Genomic DNA, 23,770 nt, shown 5'->3' with positions numbered 1-23,770 from the left:
ACTCACTCTGTAAGCTTTAGATAATCAGGTGCCTCAGGTCAGCCGCTCACTCCCTGTCCTCCCTATCACTCCGAACTATCACTCCCGACACACTAGCTCGTCTCTGCCCACCTCTGGTGGCCTCTTTCCTCATCCCAATGGCATCTTCCATGGCTGAAGGGTTTTCTCAAAACAAACCCATCAGATCTGTAAATGTACAACACGTGGTTATTCCACACCATCTCCTCCGGCATAAAATAGAGTTTCCTCTTTTGTAACTCAACAAAACAAGAACAGAAAAGGGTCGGGGACTCAAAAGTACTGGTGACGGTGGAGACTTGGCATTCGTTTTCAGAAGGCAATAGTATGCACGGGCAGATAGGGCAACGATAGACTTTAGGAGGACTCATGTTGGTCCAGGAAACAAGATATATTTTTGTCAAGGGTTCATTATCTCGACACGTCCTCCTAGATCCAAGAAGTTGGGTAGGACCCCCTATAAACTGACCTGATATGAAGTGACCGGCTTTCTCCTGGTTGGATTTAAATCCAGTTCTGTCGGATAACCCGGCCAAACAGTGAGCCACGATGGGGCTCATTTACCAAGGGTCAGCGGAGCGCATTTTCGTTGGGTTTCCCGTCGATTTCCATTTGCGCCAAATTGCCCCTGGAGTTTGGTGCATCGATGCCGGCTTGCACACGACAGAAATGGGGGTGTGTGGTGTGGGCCATTGGACAACCCGAAGGATTCGGGCAACGTGCGGGATTTAACATTTAGAATTGTGTGGCAAGACACGCACTTACAAGAACCGGGAAGAAGCACGTGAACTCCGGCGGACCTCGGCGCAGAAGCAATGGATGCAGGGACTCGGGCGCACGATCTTAGTGAATCGCGGCAGACCCGAATCCTAGTCGGACAACACACCACGGGATCGCGACAGGACCGGGTAAGTAAATCTGCCCCGATGTGTCCTGAATTCCCTAAATTATCACAAATCTACCAGTTGCACCAACAATACTGAGAACCTGAGTACATGGAGTGTCCTTCTATGAGACTTCTGACCATGTTGGGAAATCCAGTGGAGTTAAGCGATAGGGACCTCTAATCTACTCATGTAGGGATTGTAGGGACTGTTCGTGATTGGTGAGGGCTCCACCAGTGACATACGTAGATCCAACAGACACTGAGATGGGATACAAGTCCAATGTAATCCGACCCCAGGGGAGAGTTTGGAGGCCCTCATCCGAATCCTATACTTGGCTTCCACCTCCATTCCACCACGGTACTAGAAGTAGTGATTAAGAAATGTCCACACGTCGTAAGCTGAAACTCATCGGACTCAATGCAAACGGTAAAAAGGCGGCCTCACAAAACGAAATGACATTTTAGGAAGAAAAGGACTTTTGAAGTAGTTTATGTTCCTTCGCTTTATGTTACTGTCATATTTATTCTGCTCTCCAAACACGAAGTTCACAGGGTAAACGCCATATTTCAGGGTGTGCGAGAGGACGTGAACTTCTGCAGAAAAAGTGACATAAGTAAATATTAGCTCTTTGATGGTAATGTGCAAATCCAGTGTCAGCTTTACACCGCGCAGCGCCCCGCTCCGACTTGTTTGCCGGACCTGTTATGAGGCGGCGGCAGGGCTTAGTTCTGCTATATTGACTTCAAAGTGTTCAAAAGACACATATGACACATAAGAAAGAGGTCACGGAGTGGAATGTCATGGAAGGAGTCACATAGGGTTACAAAAGAGGAGTTAGTAAAACAGCGCCACTCTTGTCTTCAGGCTGTTTCTGGTATTGCAGGTGTTTTAGTTTTAGCGGTGAATCCATCTTGCAATTGACGTGGTTCAGAAATTAAATGCTGGATATTAAATATTATATTATACTCTTATTGCATTTCCCCGGACGGACATCATGCGAGTAGGAAAGTTTCCAGTAGTCGTTCAGATCACGGGATAAGACAGTCACAGCCCAGTGGACGGCAGAAATGTACAGATCACAAATCTGTTTCATGTCCTGAGAAAGGAAATGTGGATGGGATTATGAGGCTGGAATTACAGACAGCGCCCGGCTAATCTCGTCACTTTATAACTTTCGACAAATTGTCCTCCTGTAATTCAGAACCTACACGAAGGAGAAGCAGCTGTGACCCTCGAAGGGGTTGTCCGGAGGAAAACATTTCAGAAAGGGTACGGAAAAAAGAAGCTTTACTCAGTTCATTGATCTCCCACCACTAATATGACTTCCTGGTTCTCTCTTGTGCAGCCAATCAGCGAATGAGGCGGGTCACCCTGTGCACTGTGATTGGCTGAGTGGGTACTTCCTGTGTGTCAAAGTCGAAAGAAGGTGTAAATGCTGTGAGCACAGGTGGATTTTGATGTAGATTTGATCAACCTTCGACAGACTTGAAAAGAAATTTGGATAAAATCTGCCCTACATTTCCATTTCCATATTCCCCGTTTATTAGTCCAGCTGGTCCGAAGGGTGCTCGTCGTTGGGCCTGTTACGATCTAATGTCGAGGACTTATTTAACAAAATCCTTTAATTTCCATAATAAATTTCACAGCTACATCATGAGATCTTCTGAGGAACCTTGTTGTGGTATACGGCCAGTCTTCTGCAGACTCTTCTCCAAAAAGGAGGCCGCACCTTTTTTCCGGCCTGATACAAGACGGATAAGGAATACTAGTTACTGGGCTAAGAAATTAACCAAAATCCTAGAATTTACAACAACAAGGTTACCTTATTGGTGAGGTTTTCTTGGTCAGGGGCCACTCACAATGGACTGTAGTTGGAAGGGTGCGGCAGGTGTTGAGCTTTGAACCCATATCTGGTCTCACCAGGATTCGGTGAAACTTGTGTAGGCCTCTTTGTGACCACGATGAGCTTCTCCAAGCAGATGGGTTGGGGGTAGGTTCTGGTGTCATGGTACATTTCTAGTTCTCTCTATGAGGTGTTGAGAGTTGATGAACCTTTGCAGGTTGTATGGGCCAAACTTCTTAGACTCTGTTCAGCCTCCATTGAAAGGGGGGGGTGAGTTCTAACTCCTCCCTTCAGTTCTTATAGCGTCCAATCAGGAGACAGGACTGTCACTTATAGTTGAAGAAAGGGACTTTGGAGTCTGGGATGTTGCAAATCCAGCTACGGAACGAGATAATTAGTATTTAGGGGTGGATTTGGCACATCTGGGGGACACCCTGATGCACATCTTCATTTTATATCACGGAATAGAATCAATTGCTCTGTGATCTGCCATAACTTTGTAACACTTATACATGATACGGTATGATGAGGGATGAACCAGATGGAGATGGACATCCCCTCTAAATTATATTTGGGACACTGGAGATGTCTATGTAGGCCCATTACATAGGGAGCGGCAGCTTCTATTGTAAAGTAACTTTTAGCGTAAAGAAACAAAGATCAATATCAAGAGCGGAAAATCTGATTACAGCGACGTGTCCGTCTAATCCGACAATAAGGAGAACTCCCGGAACACAGGCCGGACTGTTCCTGCCCCAGTTGTCAGGGGTAACCGTTCTGAAAGGGATCAGGCTGGTTACAGTGGCTTAGGTTTCCTCCGAGCTTCAGCCGCTGATAATTGCAGTTTTGTTGGAAACTTTGAATCCAATAAAAGCCTCGGAAAATGTCCAAAATAACTCATCAGTAAGAATCCGTCCTCATCCGTAATCTGCAGAACGGCGCGGCCAGGTAGGAGTTAAATAAGACAAAGCGAAAAGCAAAGTAATCGCCGGACTTGTAACTTATGACTCCTTTTTTTTGTTACAGGACATGTAGGAATCTAAATCCAACATTTTTTAAATGATTTTTTAGCAGAATTTTAACACAAATTGATCCAGCTAAACAAAAAATTGGGATATGGCGCAAAAAGAGGATTCCTGGTAAACCCCTTTAATTGAAATCATATTTTCGAAATTCTAGAATGTAAATTAGTAACATGAAATCTACCATCAAAATCCATCATGATAAACCAGGGACATTACAGGTAGTCTCCTACTTAAGGACACCCGACTTACAGACGACCCCTAGTTACAGACCGACCCCTCTGCCCCCTGTGACCTCTGGTGAAGTCTCTGGATGTTACTATAGTCCCAGGCTGCAGTGATCAGCTGTAATGTGTCTGTAATGAAGCTTTATTCATAATCCTTGGTCCCATTACAGCAAAAAATGTTTGAACTCCAATTGTCACTGGGGCAAAAAAAAAATTCTAGAACTAAAATTATTAAATTTACAGTTTCGACTTGCATACAAATTCAACTTAAGAACGAACCTCCGCACCCTATCTAGTACGTAACCTGGGAATTGCCTGTACTCATAGATCCAGGCACCGGGACTGTGGTAATCTTCTTACATTTGTTGTCCATGGCCTCCTTCCTTCTAAAATCAACTTTCAAAATTATGCTAATGAGCCATAAGGGCCCTGGGAGGTGCCCCTCCATGCTGTTGCTTAAAAGGCTGTTACACTGTGCAAGAGCACTTACCCCTTCCCCACTCTGCAAAATTACATTAGTGAGAAGGAATCACTGTATGTTTTTTGGATAATGATTGTGCAATCTTGTGGATCGGGCTTGCTGGAGGCGTGCACCCATATTTGACCTTGATCCGCTACGGTGCTCCACAATTGGACTGAATGCTATTAGTCAGAAGGAAGTGCTGAGGGAGAAGGGGGAGACAGTGTAACAGAATGTGAAGCGGCAGCTCCCCAAAGCCCTTCTGGCTCTTCGGTATAATTTTAAAAGTTGATTTTAGAAGGAAGGAGACCATGGATAACAGATAAGAAGATACCAGAGTCCCGGTGCCTGGGTCTATGAGTAATGTCCCTGGTTCATCAGGATGGATATTGAGGGTAGATTTCCTTTACAGGTTTCCTTACCTAGGAAGGGGGCAACAAAGGGTAACAAAGAATAAAATGTGTACTTACCTGGCTCCTGGTTTCAGCATCCTGCAGGAAGTCATGTGACCCACTTCTGCCAATCAAGTGGCTCCTGGGGCCTCTAACTGGCAGAGCCCGATCCTGGGGCCCCCTCTGCTTCTGACTGGGGCCCGCAGTGCTGAACTAGGAGACCATTGTGACGTTAGAGCCGGGACAGGGTATCTACCCCTCTGGGGGGGGTTCTCCCAAATTCCTGGAAATCCCCTCATAAGTAACTCATTTATAATCTGAGGAGTAAAGACTTCAAAGGTAAACAGCAAAAACAACAATCAGTCCGATATAAAGTGAAATCACCGGATCCGGCCGAGGAATGAATAAAACCTGGCGCAGCCGCCGTCAGATCTTCTGCGAGACCTCACCTGTCGCGGGTCACTTCATCCGAAAACTACAAAGCGTAAGATTTAGGCCATTACTGCCGGGACGTCTTGTGTTGAATGACACCTCAATTATGAAGGGGAAAAAAAAATAAAAGGATCTGGAAATCAAGATGGCAGACAAGAAAGGAGGCCCTCTCTCCCGAGGACGACCTCTGACCTCGTCTTAGAAGGTTCCTTTCTATTCCAGACTATGCCGGCAGATTGCAGATAATGGCTCCTTTGCTGCTCTCGGGCCCCTGAGTGACGCCGGCTGTGGTGTATGAATGGATATTATTGGTCGCTGCTCCCCCAGGCCACCAGGAGAAATAACGATAACGAACTACGTGTAATCTGGGAAATAATCCAACGTGTGGATTTGCAATTGGAAGCAAAGATACTGGCATCCGGACTGAGGTAATCTTCTTATATTTCTTACCCATGGACTTCTTCCTTCTAAAATCAACTTTTAAAATTATGCTATTAAGCCACGAAGACAATGGGGGCGTTACCAGAGCCCCTCTGTGTTGCAGCTTCACAGGCTGTTACACTGTCTCAACGCCTCCCTCTGCCTGCTGTAATCTTACACAGTGGGAGCGGCACACTGTAAGAGCCTCTGAAGCTGCAACATGAAGAGGGTAACACCCACCAGAACCATTCTTGCATATTAGCATAATTTTAAAAGTTGATTTTAGAAGGAAGGAGGCCACGGATAACAAATATAAAAAGATTATCACAGTCACGGTGCCTGGATCTACGAGTAGGTGTCCCTGGTTTCTTCATGCTTGATTTAGATGGTAGATTTCCTTTAAGTCAGGAGATGACTCATTGATTTCTATGGAAGGATGTTGTGGGCATGCTCAGTGACCTATTCAAAGGTCGTAGTGCCAAATGTGGGTGTATGGGGCGATTGGTGACCACCATCAATCAATCATCCAAGGTGGATTCTGTTACCTATATTGAGGTGTTAGCAGTTATTTTATTCCTACCTGTCGTTCTAATGAGAAGTGATCTCCACAGAACAGGAAGTTTTAATCTATTTTCTGATTCTTATATATAAAACAAAAACAAAATGGGGGCAGGTTTTGCCAGAGGAAAAAAAATTATTAGACCCCCCCCCCCCCATGACTCCGGTGATGACTCTTACAGTTCTTTGAGTCCCATTGGACAGGAAAGGATTAGTTGAACCAGTGACAATCTCGTATGAATAAACCGCTAGGTATTGGCTCAGAGGTCACATGACAGGGTGGAGCCAACCCACTAGAATCATGGGGGATGTACGGAGAAGTGAGTTCGTTTTTCTTATCTTTTAACCACCCCCTCCCTCCCCATTGGACATTCAGAGAATCGGATAGTGACACATTACAGGGCGATTTTCTCGATTTTCTGACCGTCCCTTTAACAGGTGACATAAATCCTACATAAGTGTAAAACTTTTTTTTTTCTTTTTATTAAAGATCGGAATTTTTTTTGAAACCTCGACTCCATTCACACAGATCAACGTATTTTACAAGGAAACCGCTGAACCCCGCACAAAATTTCCCCGGATCATCGTGGTACCATTGGTGGTCCTGCTTCTCATAAATAAAGTGAAAGGTTTATGTTACTTAAATATCCTTAATGTTTGTCTCCCCTTCCAGGAAGTATCAAGTATTGGGTGAAGAGGCGACGTCTAGGGACTCTGCATTATAGTTCCCCTAACTTCCTCATGATGGCGCTGTCTGCCGGAGCGTCGGTGAATATGCTCCCCACCACCACGTGCGTCCCCCACACGTTGTGCCGGATCACTTTACAGCAGCCCAAGTCCTCGATGCGGAAGCCCAGGTGTCGGTACCGTTCATCGGTTTCGTAGAGGCTGTTATTTGTGTAGGGTCCGAAATACTGAGGAGGAAAAGACAGGGAAAAGAAATTAGGAGGAAAATGGAAGATTTTCTGGCATTTAAAGGGTTGTACCAACTATTCACGTTGTCCCCTATCCACAGGAGGCTGATGGGTGAAGGTCTGACTGATGGGGCCCCCATCTATTAGGGGATCCTGATCTCCCCAATTTATGGAGTGGCAGATTGATTGTACAGGAGTGGCCGAAATAGACAGCAGATACCCAAGTGCTGTGCTCAGCAATCTCTGCCTCTACCATAGAACTGAATGGAGCCGTATGCTCACGTGCCATCCACCCATTAGTGAAAATGGGACCCCCTTACTCTGGTTTCCTGGGCGCCCCTTCCTTGTTACAGATGGGGGGCCCCTCACCAATAAGCTTATCATCCCCTCTCAAGTGGAGATGAGGGATAACATTTTAAAGTTGGGACAACCCCTTTAAAGCAAACCCTTAAAATAAATAAACCCACACTAACTAAACAAAACTGCTATTATACAGCAGCACAACTATCCCTATATTGTTCCTCCCCATGCCTGAAAAGACCCAAAAGTTGACTCAACATCAATGCAAATGCCCCCATGTGAGTCCAATCATCGTCTTTACTCGGAATCCAGCACATTCATGCCCTATCTGTGCCATCCGCTCTTTGCCCCCCCTCTCTTAGGAATGAGAGAGACACTGGCTGTGTGACTCTCTGAAGAGAATTCCTGAGGGTGGGGGGAAATACGCAGCTTATTTTTCTTCAGCGAGTCACACACATGCAGTGTCTTTCTGATTTGTGAGGGAGAGGGGAATGATGTAGCAGAGCAGAGTCAACGGGGCTGAAGAGAAAGCAGACCCCTCCTCCAGGGAACTGAAGGTGCGGCTGAGCTAGAAGAATGCGAATATGTTTAGGTGGCGAAACACCTTTACAAACGGACTGTGGTAGTTTACAGGCATGGGGAGGAACAATATAGGGATAGTTGTACTGCTGTATAATAGTAGTTTTCAAAGATTTTTTTACTAACTGTGGGTTAGTTTAACTAGCAGGTTCCCTTTAGTTGTTGACCGTGAAAGACACTTATTCAAGATATGGGAAAATTGAGAGAATGGGGAACCCAAAGTTCCGATGCTCCATCCACATCTATGGTCTAGTAAGACTTCTCAGAAATCCCATTGATGTGAATGAAGTAGAGGTGGAGAAATCGTCAGGACTGGGTTAGAAGAGAAGGTCTACAGGATAAGGGGTAAATGTGTGATTGTGGGGGGTCCTACTGCTGGGTTCCCCCCACCATCTGTCACTGGAGAACTGCCTTCTGCTCCATTCATTTCTATAGGACCTTCAGGAGGGCTCACAGGTTGTATGAGGTAGATGAGGGGGTCACTTACTGCCAGTCCTGATGATGGGTCAATGAAGTCTGCCCAGTATCCCTCTGATCTCAGGGCGTAGCAAATTTCCTTGGCTCCATTAATAAACTAGAAAAGGGGGAAAGAAAAACAAATCAATGAACCATCATGAACCTGAGGAGCATCAAAGCAAAATCCCCGTCTAATCATTCAGTGTCCGCGCCGCGAAGCCTCATTACTGCCCTGGCGACATACGAAATGGCACAAAGAAAGCGCAAATAAATATCACCCGGAAGAGCGGATAATGAGGAATAAATCCACGGACACCATGACCACCGATCCTGGAAACCTTCCCAGACTTGTGGTTTCACTTGGAATGAGAGAGAAACTCTGTAACAGACCCCCCTATACGGGTCATCAGAACCTCACCCCACACGTTATAGGTACCAGATGGGGGTGAGCCTGCTGATCCTGGCTGGTGCTGGATGTAACATGGAGAACAGAGCCGGAGGTGAAGTCTCATTACTGTCCAGGTAACTGCAGGTCAGATCCCGTTACATAGAGGGCAGAGGTGTCCTCTGGGGGCAGCCAGGATCAGGGGACCAAATGCTGGACCCCCAACCAATATGACACTGAATGGAATGAATAATAGCAGTGATGAGTGTGTGTGTGTTTTTACCAGTCCTGATTGTGTGTAGCAGTGCTGAGTGTGTTTGTGCATGTGTATATAGCAGTGCTGACTGTGTTTATATAAAGCAGTGCTAAGTGAACATGTATATAGCAGTGTGGAGTGTGTTTGTGCGTTTGTATAGTAGTGATGAGTGTGTGCGTTTGTATAGCAGCGATAAGTGTGTTTATGTGTATATATAGCAGTGCTGGGTGTGTTTGTGTGTATATATAGCAAAGCTGAGTGTGTTTGTGCGTTTGTATAGCAGTGCTAAGTGTGTCTGTGTGTATATATAGCAGTGCTGAGTGTGTGTGTATATATAGCAGTGCTGAGTGTGAGTGTATATATAGCAATGCTGAGTGTGTGTGTATATATAGCAGTGCTGAGTGTGTTTGTGTGTATATATAGCAGTGCTGAGTGTGTTTGTGTGTATATATAGCAGTGCTGAGTGTGTTTGTGTGTATATATAGCAGTGATGAGTGTGTTTGTGTGTATATATAGCAGTGATGAGTGTGTTTGTGTGTATATATAGCAGTGATGAGTGTGTTTGTGTGTATATATAGCAGTGATGAGTGTGTTTGTGTATATATATAGCAGTGATGAGTGTGTTTGTGTATATATCTAGCAGTGCTAAATGTGTGTTTGTGTGTATGTATAGCAGTGCTGATTGTGTTTGTGTGTATATATAGTGCTGAATGTGTTTGTGTGTATAAATAGTAGTGCTGATTGTGTTTGTGTGTATATATAGCAGTGCTAAGTGTGTTTGTGTGTATATATAGCAGTGTTGAGTGTGTTGCTGTGTACACATATAGCAGTGCTGAGTGTATATATAGCAGTGAAGAGTGTGTTTGTGTATATATAGCAGTGCTGAGTGTGTTGCTGTGTGTACATATAGCAGTGATGAGTGTGTTTGTGTGTATATATAGCAGTGCTAAGTGTGTTTGTGTGTATATATAGCAGTGTTGAGTGTGTTGCTGTGTACACATATAGCAGTGCTGAGTGTATATATAGCAGTGAAGAGTGTGTTTGTGTATATATAGCAGTGCTGAGTGTGTTGCTGTGTGTACATATAGCAGTGATGAGTGTGTTTGTGTGTATATATAGCAGTGCTGAGTGTGTTGCTGTGTGTACATATAGCAGTGTGAGTGTGTTTGTGTGTATATATAGCAGTGATGAGTGTGTTGCTGTGTGTACATATAGCAGTGATGAGTGTGTTTTTGTGTATATATAGCAGTGCTGAGAGTGTTTGTGTATATATAGCAGTAATGATTGTATTCATGTGAATTTATGTAGCAGACCTGAGTGAGTGGATGTAGTAGAGAGCTGTGTGGGAATGAATGAATGAAGCAGATCAAAGTATATGGATATAGAAGAGCTGGGTTTGCTGTGCTTGTGGCTTGTATAAACACATATTTTCCTTTTTTGGATGGCTAAATCTGGGATGCATCTAAAGATTTGGTATGTTTGTGTGCACGAGGCCTAATGTTGACATAACAAATTAAACCTGTCATGAGCACCAGAGAAGGGACAACCACTTTAAAATAACCCCCTACTTCTACAGAAAGGCCTGGTGGTTTGCATCGTCAAATTTTACGGAAAGGGTTAACAGCAGATGGTATTTTGTGGGTTAATAGAAGTGACTGCCCTTACGTGTTATTCTGCAGTCACCGCTCTGGATCTCATGTGCTGCCGGTGTCGTTGTAACGTGACCTCATTATTTAGTAAAACCTGCGCTGGCACACTGTAACAGAAGCTCTGGGAAACCCCGGCAGAGGTTACAAGCAGACACCATCTCCCCTGCTAGATTGGAGCTGACAGGGAGGCGATGAGCTGAGAAATATGACAATTAATGCATAATTAGACCTCGTTACAACAGCAGAAAGCAACAGACCGGAACGAGACGAGTCGCCAGAGAGACAGAAGGGACTCGATCCCGGGATTTTATCCTTATGCTGATGTATAAGGGGGTCATCTAAAAGTAACACGTCTCTAGCGCACCTCGAGGCTGCAAGGCCGTATTATGTGTTTCAAAGACCGTGCAAAATTACGTACAGTTCTAGGTATTGTCCTAAGAAATGTGTAATCATACCTATGTGTATGTGGTTAGTAGCAGCAGGACTGTGATATATGGATCTATATTCCAGGATTGTACTAGGTGTGTGCCCTCACACTGCTGTGCTCTGTGATCTCTGCAGCCACTGTTAGGTATTGTCCTTGGAGAGGTGTGTATGCTGTTAGTAGCAGCAGGACTGTGATATGTGGATTTATATTCCAGGACTGTACGGGGTGTGTGCCAATTGCTGGTCTCTCACTATGTTATTGGTATTTTTAGTTCCTTTAAGGAAAATCTACCATCGAAATCCATCAAGATAAACCGGGGACACTGAATAATAATAACCTTTATATATATAGCACCATCAAATTCTGTAGCATTTTACACATTCAACACTTATAGAGATCCAGGCACCGGGACTGTGGTAATCTTCTTATATTTGTTATCCATGGCCTCCTACCATAATCAACTGTTAAAATGATGCTAATGAGCCATCAGGGTTATGCAGGAGTGTTACCAGAACCCCTCCGTGCTGCAGCTTCCTACTTACACTGTGCACGAGCACTTCCCCCTCCCACTGTGTGAAATTACAGCAGACAGATGGAGCAAAGAGGTAGACAGTGTAACAGCCTGTGTAGCTACAGCACAGAGGGGCCCTGGTAACACCAGGTCATTGATATCAAATGACGATTCCCCCAGTGACGGTGCCTGGATCTAGGAGTAAGTGCCCCTGGATTATCAGGATGGGTTTTAGTGGAAGATTTCCTTTAAAGAGAACTTGTCAGGGGGGTTCGGGGCTCTAAGACGACCACAGGTTTCTATGGATCAGTGGTTTCGTGCCCCAAATCATTCTTTATGAAGGTAACATTTATACTTCCCTTCCCTTCGGATCTTCATGTTTGCCGGCACTCTGCTGCAGGTGAAGCTGGAGTGGTACACGCCACATGCGCTGTGGGTATGACGCACGTGTAATGGGGCTGGGGACTAATCGGGGCAGCACTTACCTTTTCCATCATGGCCTCTCTCTCATTCTCCACCTCTGCGCTCCACGTGGTCATGTCATGCACGGTCCTCTGCGTCACGGTCAGGACCATCAGGCTGCTGCTGGCCACCTCAGGGAACATGGAGGCAAAATCTGTAACACATAAAAGAAGCTGAAACAGTCCCATTATCTAGGACTCAGAGATATAATACATGTACAATATGCAGGTGTCATAGAAGTCCAGTACATCACACCTCTCAGTCCTAACGGCTCACATGGTGCAGCAGAACACACGCACAAGTACCGCTCCATCATACAAGTACCGCTCCATCGTACAAGTACTACTTCTTTATACATGCACAAGTACCGCTCCATCATACAAGTACCGCTCTTCTTTATACATGCACAAGTACCGCTCCATCATACAAGTACCGCTCTTCTTTATACATGCACAAGTACCGCTCCATCATACAAGTACCGCTCCATCATACAAGTACCGCTCCATCATACAAGTACCTCCCCATCATACAAGTACCGCTCCATCATACAAGTACCGCTCCATCATACAAGTACCCAACCATTATACAAGTACCACTTCTTTATACATGCACAAGTACCGCTCCATCATACAAGTGCCTCCCCATCCGTCATACACACAAGAACCACTAAATCATACATGCACCAGTATCGCTCCATTGTACACACACAAGTACTGCTCCATCAAACAAGCACCATTACCGCTTCATCAACACAGAGGCACTTGGCACCCAGTGTCTGGAGCATAAAACTGCTGACTATTATCCAAAAATATGTTTTTTAGATAATGTAAGCCAGCAATAATTGCTATAGCTGCATGACATTGCAGAATGCTGGGCCTGCCCTGGATATGACAGGTTCTGTAGGTATGTGCGCTGTATTATGGAGCCCAAATATTCTTACCTGGAAGCAATACTTGTCAGGGTGAATACCTCCCTACACGGGGCACGCGATGGTGCACACAGATATTTTATTTGTGTCACATTCATGCAATGCCAAAAGACTCAGTAACAAGTAGGCGGCATAAACAGGTCAAGTGAAAGCTCTATATCGCTGTGTATGAGGTGTGCAGCAGGTGCCGCTCCGTCATACATGCACAAGTGCCCCTCCATCATGTGCCGCTCCGTCATACACGCACAAGTGCCCCTCCATCATGTGCCGCTCCGTCATACACGCACAAGTGCCCCTCCATCATGTGCCGCTCCGTCATACACGCACAAGTGCCCCTCCATCATGTGCCGCTCCGTCATACACGCACAAGTGCCCCTCCATCATGTGCCGCTCCGTCATACACACACAAGTGCCCCTCCATCATTTGCTGTCCGTCATAAACACGCACAGGTGCCGTGCAGCCATACCCGCAAAAGTGCCCGTCTGTCACGTGACGTTCCCTCATACACGCACAAGTACCGCTCCGTCATATACGCACAAGTACCGCTGTGCCATACATGCACAAGTGCCCCTCCATCATCTACCGCTCCATCAAAGCAGAGTAACTGATGCCAGGAGAATAAAACTGCAGAATATTTTGTATGATTATGTTTTTTCATCTAAGTGGAACCTGTAATAATCACTGCTGCTGCTGCATGACTGTGCACAACGATGCGACTGCACCGGCTGCGGCAGGTATTATCCTGTGTTATGGAGCTTCCTCCATTGCATGTACAAAAATATTCTTACCTGGAAGCAACACTTCTTGGAGAGTAAATACCTCCCCGCATGTGGCATGCAATGGAGAGCAAAACACATTCATATTTGTCAGATTCGTGCAAAGCCGGACAGAAAGAGACCTTTGCACTGAATAGGAGGCGCACAGAGGTAAGTAGATGTATGTATGCGATTGGGAGCCCCCTAATGGTTGCGGGGAAGGAATCTACTCACATTGCATTGTGATGCACCACACGTGACCATAGTGCTATGGGATAGGATCCCCTTCCATCATTGGTCAGGCTGGTATATACTGAACATACAGTGACATATAGGTAGGTACATGTATGTAGGTGTCTGTAACGCCTCTGGATGTAGTGAATAGCGATATACAGAGAAGCTCTTAGCGAGCAGCAGAAAGTGCCACAATTCTGATTAAGTGCAATAAACACTGAGCAGCGGCCAACCCTAGGAACGTAATCCTTATCTACGCGAGTAAACTTTTATCTGTTATCAGAAATTTTGGCTGAACTGTAACGATTTATTATCTTCTGGCCAAGAAATAGGAGAGGGGCCGCACATTACAACTATTACAATTTACTCAAATTGCTACAAATCTTAGCCTTCCCCAACCCCACATCACTGGAACACACTACGTGGACAGATCTCTTAAAGTTCAGTGGATGGAGTGACAGGACAAGCATGTACCTGGTTATTGATACCCGAGCGCTGTGCTCAGCTATTTCCGTCATGCCCATACAATTGAACGGAGTGACACTCATCACTGAATATGGATGGAGAGCTGGGGGTCCCCTTCTTGTGAATGGTGGTGGTCTCAGTAGTCAGACCCTCATCGAACAGTTAGTTGTCACCATATCCTTTGAGCTGGGATAATATAAATACTTGGGAACAAAGTAGATGGTTTGAACAAATGTGTAAAATTTGCGGTTACTTACCTGTTACCATCCATTACTCTCCCATATAAGAGGGGTCTGTCCTAGGGCACATAAATACTTCTCCCCAGTTGTAAAGCAGCTTACGGGTGTATCCAAGGCTGCATGTGATGCAAATTCTACAGCCCCAGATCTGGACCCCTCTTTATAAGCAAATGCTACATATTATGGAGCGGCTACTAAGACCACCCACTTGTTCTTAAACTGTATGATATAATTTTTCTGTATTTTTATACCTTTTCTCAGCAGTTCTGGACAGGACTGCAGGGCGCACTCTACTTTGGCATTTTCGAAGTAGGTCCCGATGCCGTTCACCTCCTGCTGCTGCGCAGACGCTTCATTTCCCTGAAAGAAGAAGCATTTTCTGACGTATAAGTTCTGGAATTGTGACATGGAAAATACTGATCAAAATTAAAGAAGCAAGGACTGACAGGGGTTAACTAGGGTGAAATATTGATGACCTGTACTTAGGTCCTGAATATCAGATTATTGGGGATCCAGCATCCAGAACCTCTATAGCTCAAATATTCACAGTAGATGATATTTGTGGACTGGTGCCAGCGAAACCACCTTAGGATTAATGCTGGGAAGACCAAGGAGATGGTGATAGACTTTTGTAAGCACAGGCCTCCTTCTCAACCGGTGGTTATCCATGGGACGGACATTGAGGCAGTGAAGTCCTATAAGTACTTGGGTGTCCTCCTCAACAATAAACTGGAGTGGGCAGAGATCATAAACGCACTTCACAGGAGGGGTCAGAGCCGGCTACACCTGCTGAGGAGGCTGAGGACATTCGGTGTGCGGGGGGCTCTTCTTAAGACCTTCTTCAACTCTGTAGTGGCACCAGCCATCTTCTTTGGCATAGTCTGTTGGATAAGCAGCATCTCAGCGAGGGAGAGGAGCAGACTGGACAAACTGATTAGTAAAGCCAGTTCTGTCCTGGGGGGTCCTCTTGACACTGTGCAGGTGGTAGCTGAGAGGAGGACACTGTGCAGGTGGTAGCTGAGAGGAGGACACTGTGCAGGTGGTAGCTGAGAGGAGGACACTGTGCAGGTGGTAGCTGAGAGGAGGACACTGTGCAGGTGGTAGCTGAGAGGAGGACACTGTGCAGGTGGTAGCTGAGAGGAGGACACTGTGCAGGTGGTAGCTGAGAGGAGGACACTGTGCAGGTGGTAGCTGAGAGGAGGACACAGTGTAAGTTGAAGTCTATTCTGGAGAATAGCTCCCATCCTTTGCATGAGACTGTGGTGGCATTGGGGAGCACATTCAGTGACCGACTGCTTCACCCCAAGTGTGAGAGGGAGCGTTATCGGAAGTCATTCCTCGCCGCTGCCATCAGGCCCAAACAGAAGTAACCTGCGCCCCCCCCTAACCAGTCCCTGCAAGTCCCATCCACAGACTAAACATCAAACTGCCCATCATTGCTTGTCTCTTTTTTTGTCTTTTTATCCCCCTTTTCTTTTTGTTCATTTATCCCTAATATTATTGTTGTCATAGTTTGTACTTCACTCTCTGTACCCTCTCTGCTGCTGTAACGCTGTGAATTTCCCCACTGTGGGACTAATAAAGGATTACCTTATCTTATCTTAAACCGAGAATGAGACAAGAAGCAGACAGCACCATTCTCTCTGTAGTGGCTGAAGAGAGTCACTGCAGCTTAGCTTCCATGGGAATGATGTGCTGACTGCTTCCTGTCCTATTTACTGAACAACTACATCCATGTGATGCAACTAAAACCTGCACAGAGTGACATGTAGGTATAAAAGCAACAGCTTCTCAATCTATGCGCCACACGTGGCATTTGTATTAGGTTTGCGAAGCCAATGCAAACACCTGTTGACGTGGCTCGGCCCAAACACATGTGCGTTTCCATTGTGTGCGATCAGTAACCAGCACCCGTCGTCTTCCTTTTAAACAATGGTGCTGGTTACCGATCGCATACAATGGAAACGCACATGTGTTTGGGCCAAGCCCAGTCCCCACCCCCGGTATTTTCAGAAGCAATACAAACATGTCACATGTGGCCGCACCCTTAGACAGAAATTCTGCCTGCCCCATCATAGCCCTATCAGTGCTATTTAAAGGGATCAGAATCTGTGTCGTAGATAGGGCCTAATTTTTGTTTGTGGGAAAACCGCATTAAGATGTAATTAGATCGACATTATGTTGTATTTTACCTGAAATTCATTGACAAACTGCGCCATGACAAACTCGTGCCTCTCGCTGGCGGCGGGCTCAGACAAGAGATCTGGTAAATTTTTTTGTACTTCAACTCTCCTCTCGTTGTTCAATCCATTCACATGAGCATCGAAGCCGACATTTCCAGGGAGTTGAAAGCGCTGGTCCTGGGGACCGAAAGGTCCCATTACTTCATCAGGCCAAACTGTCCGAGGTACTGGGGAGAGAGGAGAAGACACTTTACCACCATCCACAGGATTGGTGATGAGTTTATATTGGTGGGGGGTTCCCAAACAATCTTGACTGATATAGTCCCCCATCCCCCATATTTAATACAATAGCGGACAAACAAGCCCTCGACCATCTGATTCCCCTGTATGGGACTGCAGATTAGAAGCACAGGACACGTTTATCGGGCAGTCCGATAAAGATGAATGGAGCGGAACCACACATGCTGAATAGGTGACAAGTTTAAAGGGGTCGTCTCATGTTTAATTAATATCCCCTGCATTTAAAGGGGTTGTCCGGGATTGTGTTACATTCCTATGTATGGATTGTGGCTCCTCACATATGTCCGGTGGTGTAGCAGCTATGTAGGGTTCATCAGAGCCTGAAGATCCAGCAGCAGAGAACGCTCGGGCTCCCCTCACCCGTCGTATGAGAGAGCAGAAGCCGGGGAGGTAGGTGACCAGTCTGGCCCTGCTACAAAGAGCCTGGAAAACACAAAAGAAGTGGATTCATATTTGCAGTTTGATAGCGGTGGAGCATTAAGACAACTCAAGGTCGCCATAAAAGGGGTCCTGACATGTTCCCCCAGCAGTAAGACCACAGCCATGAAGTGAGGAACAGAGCGGGGGTCTCACTTAGGTTTTAGTGGGAATGTACTGCACATAATAGGGGAATGGTGGTCTGATCGCTGGCACCCCCACCAATCACATGAACGCAGGTCCTCTTCTCAATCATTCAATTCTATGGGAACATCAGAAATTGCCGAGACCAGCGCTCAGCTATCTCCAGTACTCAGATCCCCAGTCTATGAGAGTGCAGGAGACACCTGAGCGCTGTGTTCCTATAGTACTGAATATAGTGTAAGGAGGTGCCGGACCTGCCGCTTCATTGGTTCCCTGTTCGCTTTTACTCTTGATTTTCTATAATATGTCCTCATGTCTAGGCTTCCCCCTCTTATCTCTTTGCACCTATATTCCCTATGGCAGTGGTGGCGAACCTATGGCACGGGTGCCAGAGATGGCACTCGGAGCCCTTTCTGTGGGCACCCAGGCCTTCAACCCAACACAGAGTTTGCCAGCTAGGACTGTGATCGAATACAGCCCAGGATGTGCCATGCTCAGGGTTATTTGGCTGCCAGGAAGCAGCCAATCCAAAGCTACAATTCAAATTTCTACATCATCTTTCTGTATTGGTGAACTCAGGACGCCAATACAATAAAAACCCGTGATACAGCAGGAATCAATAAGTTACTGCTTAAATTGTCATGTTGGCACTTTGCGATATAAAAGAAGGTTTTGGTTGTAGCTTGGGCACTCTGTCTCCAAAAGGTTCGCCATCACTGCCCTATGGTTTTACCTTTTTTTTATCTCTCAGTCATCTCTAGTCCCCATCTATGGTGCCAATCACTTTTCATTTTAAAGGAAATCTACCCTCAAAATCCATCCTGATAAACCAGGGACATTACTCATAGATCCTTCCTTCTAACATCTCTCTCAGCACTTCCCCCTCCCTGCTGTAATCTGACACAGTTGGGGGGGGGGGGGGGGGGTCCTGCACAGTGTAATAGCATGTGAAGCTACAGCAAGGAGGGGCTCTAGAAACACTCCTGGAATCCATCGTTACAAGTAGATATTAGAAGGAAGGAGGCCATTGATAACAGATATAAGAAGATACCACAGTCCTGGTGCCTGGATCTATGAGTAATGTCCCTGGTTTATCAGGATGGATTCGCTCTATAAACTCCTCCCCCCCATGCCCCCAAAATTTTAGTTGATTTTAAGGTTCTAGCCTAAAGATATTCAGAAAGTGGTTTTGAGTCTAAATTCTCATCAATGTGAATTTTTGGGCAGAATCCATTAGAAAATAGTTCTGCGAGCCGAAAAAAAAAATATCTATCCCCTGTCTGAACTAGGTCGTACTCTTTCAGGATACTTTTCATTGCTCGGGTGAGTGTATGGGGAACCCGGCCTTCATAGCTGCCAGGCCCTCACTGCTATTGTTCCATATGACTGTTTGTACTCTAACGTAATATTTTATTTCTATATGTCGCCTATGATTTGTAAAGCTACGGAATATGATGAAGTTATATATATATATAAAGATTCTAATAAATATATACACGTATAAAGTAAGCCGCCTGCAAATAAACTCTCTTTAGCCTTTAGGTAGTGCCCCCTATAGGTATATAACCTGTACATCATTGTCCGACCCATTAAAGGACATCTACCTCCAGGATGAAAGATTGTAAACCAAGCACTGACATACTGGTGTGTGCCCCCTCTGGCAGCTTCTGCTCTTCTTTAAGCTTCCTATGCCATTGGTTTAAGAATGAAAGGCTTTAGATATTATGCAAATGAACCTGAGGGGTTCCGGTCTCTATAGGTGTTAAAAAGCCATGGAGGCCCTAAGGCTCATTTCCATAATTTTAAAAGCCTTTTTTTGTAAAAACCTGGGTATAAGAAACTAAGAGAAGAGCGGATCCTCTCAGAGGGGGTCACACATCAGTATGTCAGCGTGCTTGGTTTATAATCCTTCATCCTGGTGGTAGATTTCCTTTAGACAGTTTTGTAGCAGGACTATGTATATCAGCCCATAGACACTCATCTGTACAGAGCGCAGCCTCCTCATCAGTGCTCGGTCTATGAGGGTAAATGACGTGAATGACGAGTTACTCACAGAAGCCATACTACCCGCCGATTCCTGAATAGATTTCTTTACCTAAGTCAGGGAAAAATAGAAAGAAATCTAAGCGTAAGACATTGATCAGTGTAGGACGTACATACATATCACTGCTGCAGCAGCTATTACATGCAGGTAGCAGCCACTCCCCTGGACTCCTGTATACAGTATCATAGTAAATATTGATCGGATTTTACTATTATTTTTGGACACTGGGACCCGTGGTCACAACAATGAACACCTAATAGGAGCCGAGATCTGGAGGAAGACTTAAAAATACATAAACTGCGTATAAAAATGTTAATAACTTTTAAGGGGGAGAACAACTAACCACAGGGGTCCAACCGCTAGGACTGATCATACATCCCCCTGAGCTGTCCTGTAAGAAGTCCCAAGAGGCGGGATGAGACTATTGTAATGTATGGAAATATTCGCTCTTCTCCAGGAGTTCTCCCATGTGTCCAGGGCTGGAATAAGACCCCCATGTGCCCTGGGCTGTAGGAATATCATGGCCCCTATAAGTCTGGAGTCACTTCCTACATCTGGTACTAGAATCAGATTATTGGGGAATGGAGGATGTGTCCCTTCTGCTGCTTTTAATCTTCAGTTTCAGGACCTTTGGAGGACCTTCTAAGGTCCTGAAATGGCTGTTGTGTACATGTGTATTGAGAGCAGGAACTGATGTACAAGGATTTCATGGCTAAAGGTCCTACTCAGTATAATATTTGGTGGGTGGTTTGGGTGGCCATTGGCCCCCTAGAAGGCTTGCGCCCAGACCGCCTGTATTATAACCCACTGCTGCATGTTTCCCCCTGGAAGTATCATAGATGTTTATTATGTTGCCCCATATTCAGCCATCTAATCCATGTGCGGGTCTGCAGCCAAAATCTAAGGGTCAGCATTGGCCTCCTGCCCTGTGCTCTAAGGCTCTGTTCACACTGGGATACAGATCTACAGTGCCATTCTCCATCAGTCACATCATGACCGCTTCCGCTGCTCGATGGACCTTGCTGAGTGCGGCTCCTCTGGGATGAGGGGGAGCGCAATATGGGGGGGGGGGTACTATTAGAGTATTGTGCTCAGTCTTATATATGGCCAACCCCTTTAAGATTTATAAATGTCTGCACCAAACTGGTGCATGTGAACATAACGCAATTGTGAACAAAACCGAAAGCGCCCAAAAAAAACCCCAAATATCTCATACACAATGACATTATATTATCACTGATAACGAATGTATAACTCCTTAGATGTTGTGGTTTGTGCTGACGGTGGCATCGTAGGGGTTCCATGATGTAAAAGCACCAGCTCTGACCCTTTGTGTTGTGTTCGGGGGAGATGTTAACTACCAACCCCTTTAAATCAGATCATCCCTTTAAAAGAGATATATTATGACCCTGTTGACTTTCCTCCAGGTGTTGTCTTGCTTACAGGAAAGTGCTGGGTCTAACTTGGCCACTGATTGGTTGAGCACAACTTACTTCATGTCATGTGAGTCAGGGGGCGGGGCAGGAGTCATGGGGGCGGGGCAGGAGTCATTGTTTATGAATTTAAAACCAATATTTATTTTGTAAATTAAGTTTTTACGGTAACCTCGCTTCAGTGGACAATGCTCGGTGTTTTTCTGAACCAGAATTATTTTAATGAATTCTAAACCCCTAATTATAGACAATATGAAATAACATAATAACACAGGGAGGGACAGGACAGCAGGCGGTGGCGGAGCATGTACCCGGCCGCTATACCGGGGGTGACCAGGAGGAGGCTCCATGCTGGGCCCCGGCCTCTGTGTGGCCCCTGCGCCCCCCCGTACCTGTCCTCACACAACACGGGGCCCTCCAGGCGCGTCCTCTGTACACGGGATTTCCGAGCAAATGAAGGACCTTCGGTGACGTCAAAGCCACGTGACCGGAATCATCAAGAGGGTGTGACGTCAGGGTGAGGAAACTGGAGGAAAAATAATAACACAAGGGGGCGCAATAGGAGAACTGAGAGGAGGAGGAGGAGGAGGACATGGGGGTGCGGGCTGTGTGAGGAGGAGGAGGACATGGGGGTGCGGGCTGTGTGAGGAGGAGGAGGACATGGGGGTGCGGGCTGTGTGAGGAGGAGGAGGACATGGGGGTGCGGGCTGTGTGAGGAGGAGGACATGGGGGTGCGGGCTGTGTGAGGAGGAGGACATGGGGGTGCGGGCTGTGTGAGGAGGAGGACATGGGGGTGCGGGCTGTGTGAGGAGGAGGACATGGGGGTGCGGGCTGTGTGAGGAGGAGGACATGGGGGTGCGGGCTGTGTGAGGAGGAGGACATGGGGGTGCGGGCTGTGTGAGGAGGAGGAGGACATGGGGGTGCGGACTGTGTGAGGAGGAAGAGGACATGGGGGTGCGGGCTGTGTGAGGAGGAGGACATGGGGGTGCGGGCTGTGTGAGGAGGAGGACATGGGGGTGCGGGCTGTGTGAGGAGAAGGAGGACATGGGGGTGCGGGCTGTGTGAGGAGAAGGAGGACATGGGGGTGCGGGCTGTGTGAGGAGGAGGACATGGGGGTGCGGGCTGTGTGAGGAGGAGGACATGGGGGTGCGGGCTGTGTGAGGAGGAGGACATGGGGGTGCGGGCTGTGTGAGGAGGAGGACATGGGGGTGCGGGCTGTGTGAGGAGGAGGACATGGGGGTGCGGGCTGTGTGAGGAGGAGGACATGGGGGTGCGGGCTGTGTGAGGAGAAGGAGGACATGGGGGTGCGGGCTGTGTGAGGAGAAGGAGGACATGGGGGTGCGGGCTGTGTGAGGAGGAGGACATGGGGGTGCGGGCTGTGTGAGGAGGAGGACATGGGGGTGGGGGCTGTGTGAGGAGGAGGAGGACATGGGGTGCGGGCTGTGTGAGGAGGAGGACATGGGGTGCGGGCTGTGTGAGGAGGAGGACATGGGGGTGCGGGCTGTGTGAGGAGGAGGAGGACATGGGGGTGCGAGCTGTGTGAGGAGGAGGACATGGGGGTGCGGGCTGTGTGAGGAGGAGGAGGACATGGGGGTGCGGGCTGTGTGAGGAGGAGGACATGGGGGTGCGGGCTGTGTGAGGAGGAGGAGGACATGGGGGTGCGGGCTGTGTGAGGAGGAGGACATGGGGGTGCGGGCTGTGTGAGGAGGAGGAGGACATGGGGGTGCGGGCTGTGTGAGGAGGAGGAGGGCGACATGGGGGTGCGGGCTGTGTGAGGAGGAGGAGGGCGACATGGGGGTGCGGGCTGTGTGAGGAGGAAGACATGGGGGTGCAGGCTGTGTGAGGAGGAGGACATGGGGGTGCGGGCTGTGTGAGGAGGAGGAGGACATGGGGGTGCGGGCTGTGTGAGGAGGAGGAGGACATGGGGGTGCGGGCTGTGTGAGGAGGAGGAGGACATGGGGGTGCGGGCTGTGTGAGGAGGAGGAGGACATGGGGGTGCGGGCTGTGTGAGGAGGAGGAGGACATGGGGGTGCGGGCTGTGTGAGGAGGAGCACATGGGGGTGCGGGCTGTGTGAGGAGGAGGACATGGGGGTGCGGGCTGTGTGAGGAGGAGGACATGGGGGTGCGGGCTGTGTGAGGAGGAGGAGGGCGACATGGGGGTGCGGGCTGTGTGAGGAGGAAGACATGGGGGTGCAGGCTGTGTGAGGAGGAGGACATGGGGGTGCGGGCTGTGTGAGGAGGAGGAGGACATGGGGGTGCGGGCTGTGTGAGGAGGAGGACATGGGGGTGCGGGCTGTGTGAGGAGGAGGAGGACATGGGGGTGTGGGCTGTGTGAGGAGGAGGAGGACATGGGGGTGCGGGCTGTGTGAGGAGGAGGAAGACATGGGGGTGCGGGCTGTGTGGAGGAGGAGGAGGACATGGGGGTGCGG

General features: G+C 47.4%; 1 protein-coding gene across 3 annotated transcripts; it reads right to left on the bottom strand.

Moving 5' to 3' along the window:
- Positions 1 to 6,731: 6,731 nt before the first annotated feature.
- On the bottom strand, positions 6,732 to 21,859 carry MMADHC (metabolism of cobalamin associated D). 3 transcript variants are annotated; one of them, XM_072122189.1, is made up of 8 exons: positions 21,653 to 21,726; positions 19,918 to 19,959; positions 17,582 to 17,726; positions 17,013 to 17,230; positions 15,072 to 15,180; positions 12,222 to 12,352; positions 8,540 to 8,626; positions 6,732 to 7,173 (listed from the first exon to the last, which is right to left on the bottom strand). In XM_072122189.1, the coding sequence occupies exons 1-8, from the start codon at positions 21,689 to 21,691 to the stop codon at positions 6,979 to 6,981; spliced, it is 966 nt and encodes a 321-aa protein (XP_071978290.1). In that variant the 5' UTR covers positions 21,692 to 21,726; the 3' UTR covers positions 6,732 to 6,978. The 3 variants fall into 3 exon arrangements, with proteins under 3 accessions (XP_071978290.1, XP_071978292.1, XP_071978291.1); XM_072122191.1 differs by having other exon boundaries at positions 21,666 to 21,714; XM_072122190.1 differs by lacking the exon at positions 21,653 to 21,726 and adding an exon at positions 21,734 to 21,859 and having other exon boundaries at positions 6,733 to 7,173.
- Between the last annotated feature and the right edge of the window lie 1,911 nt (positions 21,860 to 23,770).

Source organism: Engystomops pustulosus, chromosome 8 (genome assembly GCF_040894005.1).
Source record: "Engystomops pustulosus chromosome 8, aEngPut4.maternal, whole genome shotgun sequence".
Taxonomy (NCBI): domain Eukaryota; kingdom Metazoa; phylum Chordata; class Amphibia; order Anura; family Leptodactylidae; genus Engystomops; species Engystomops pustulosus.
Note: the sequence above shows the minus strand (reverse complement) of the source record. Positions and strands in the feature narration are given on the sequence as shown.

Coding starts and splice junctions, on each gene's coding strand:
- MMADHC (XM_072122189.1), bottom strand. CDS start 21,691: ATGGAGCCTCCTCCTGGTCACCCCCGGTATAGCGGCCGG. Junction 17,727..19,917: donor CGGCGGGTAGTATGGCTTCT/GTGAGTAACTCG, acceptor TGTGTTTTCCAG/GCTCTTTGTAGCAGGGCCAG. Junction 15,181..17,012: donor AGTTTGTCAATGAATTTCAG/GTAAAATACAAC, acceptor TTCTTCTTTCAG/GGAAATGAAGCGTCTGCGCA.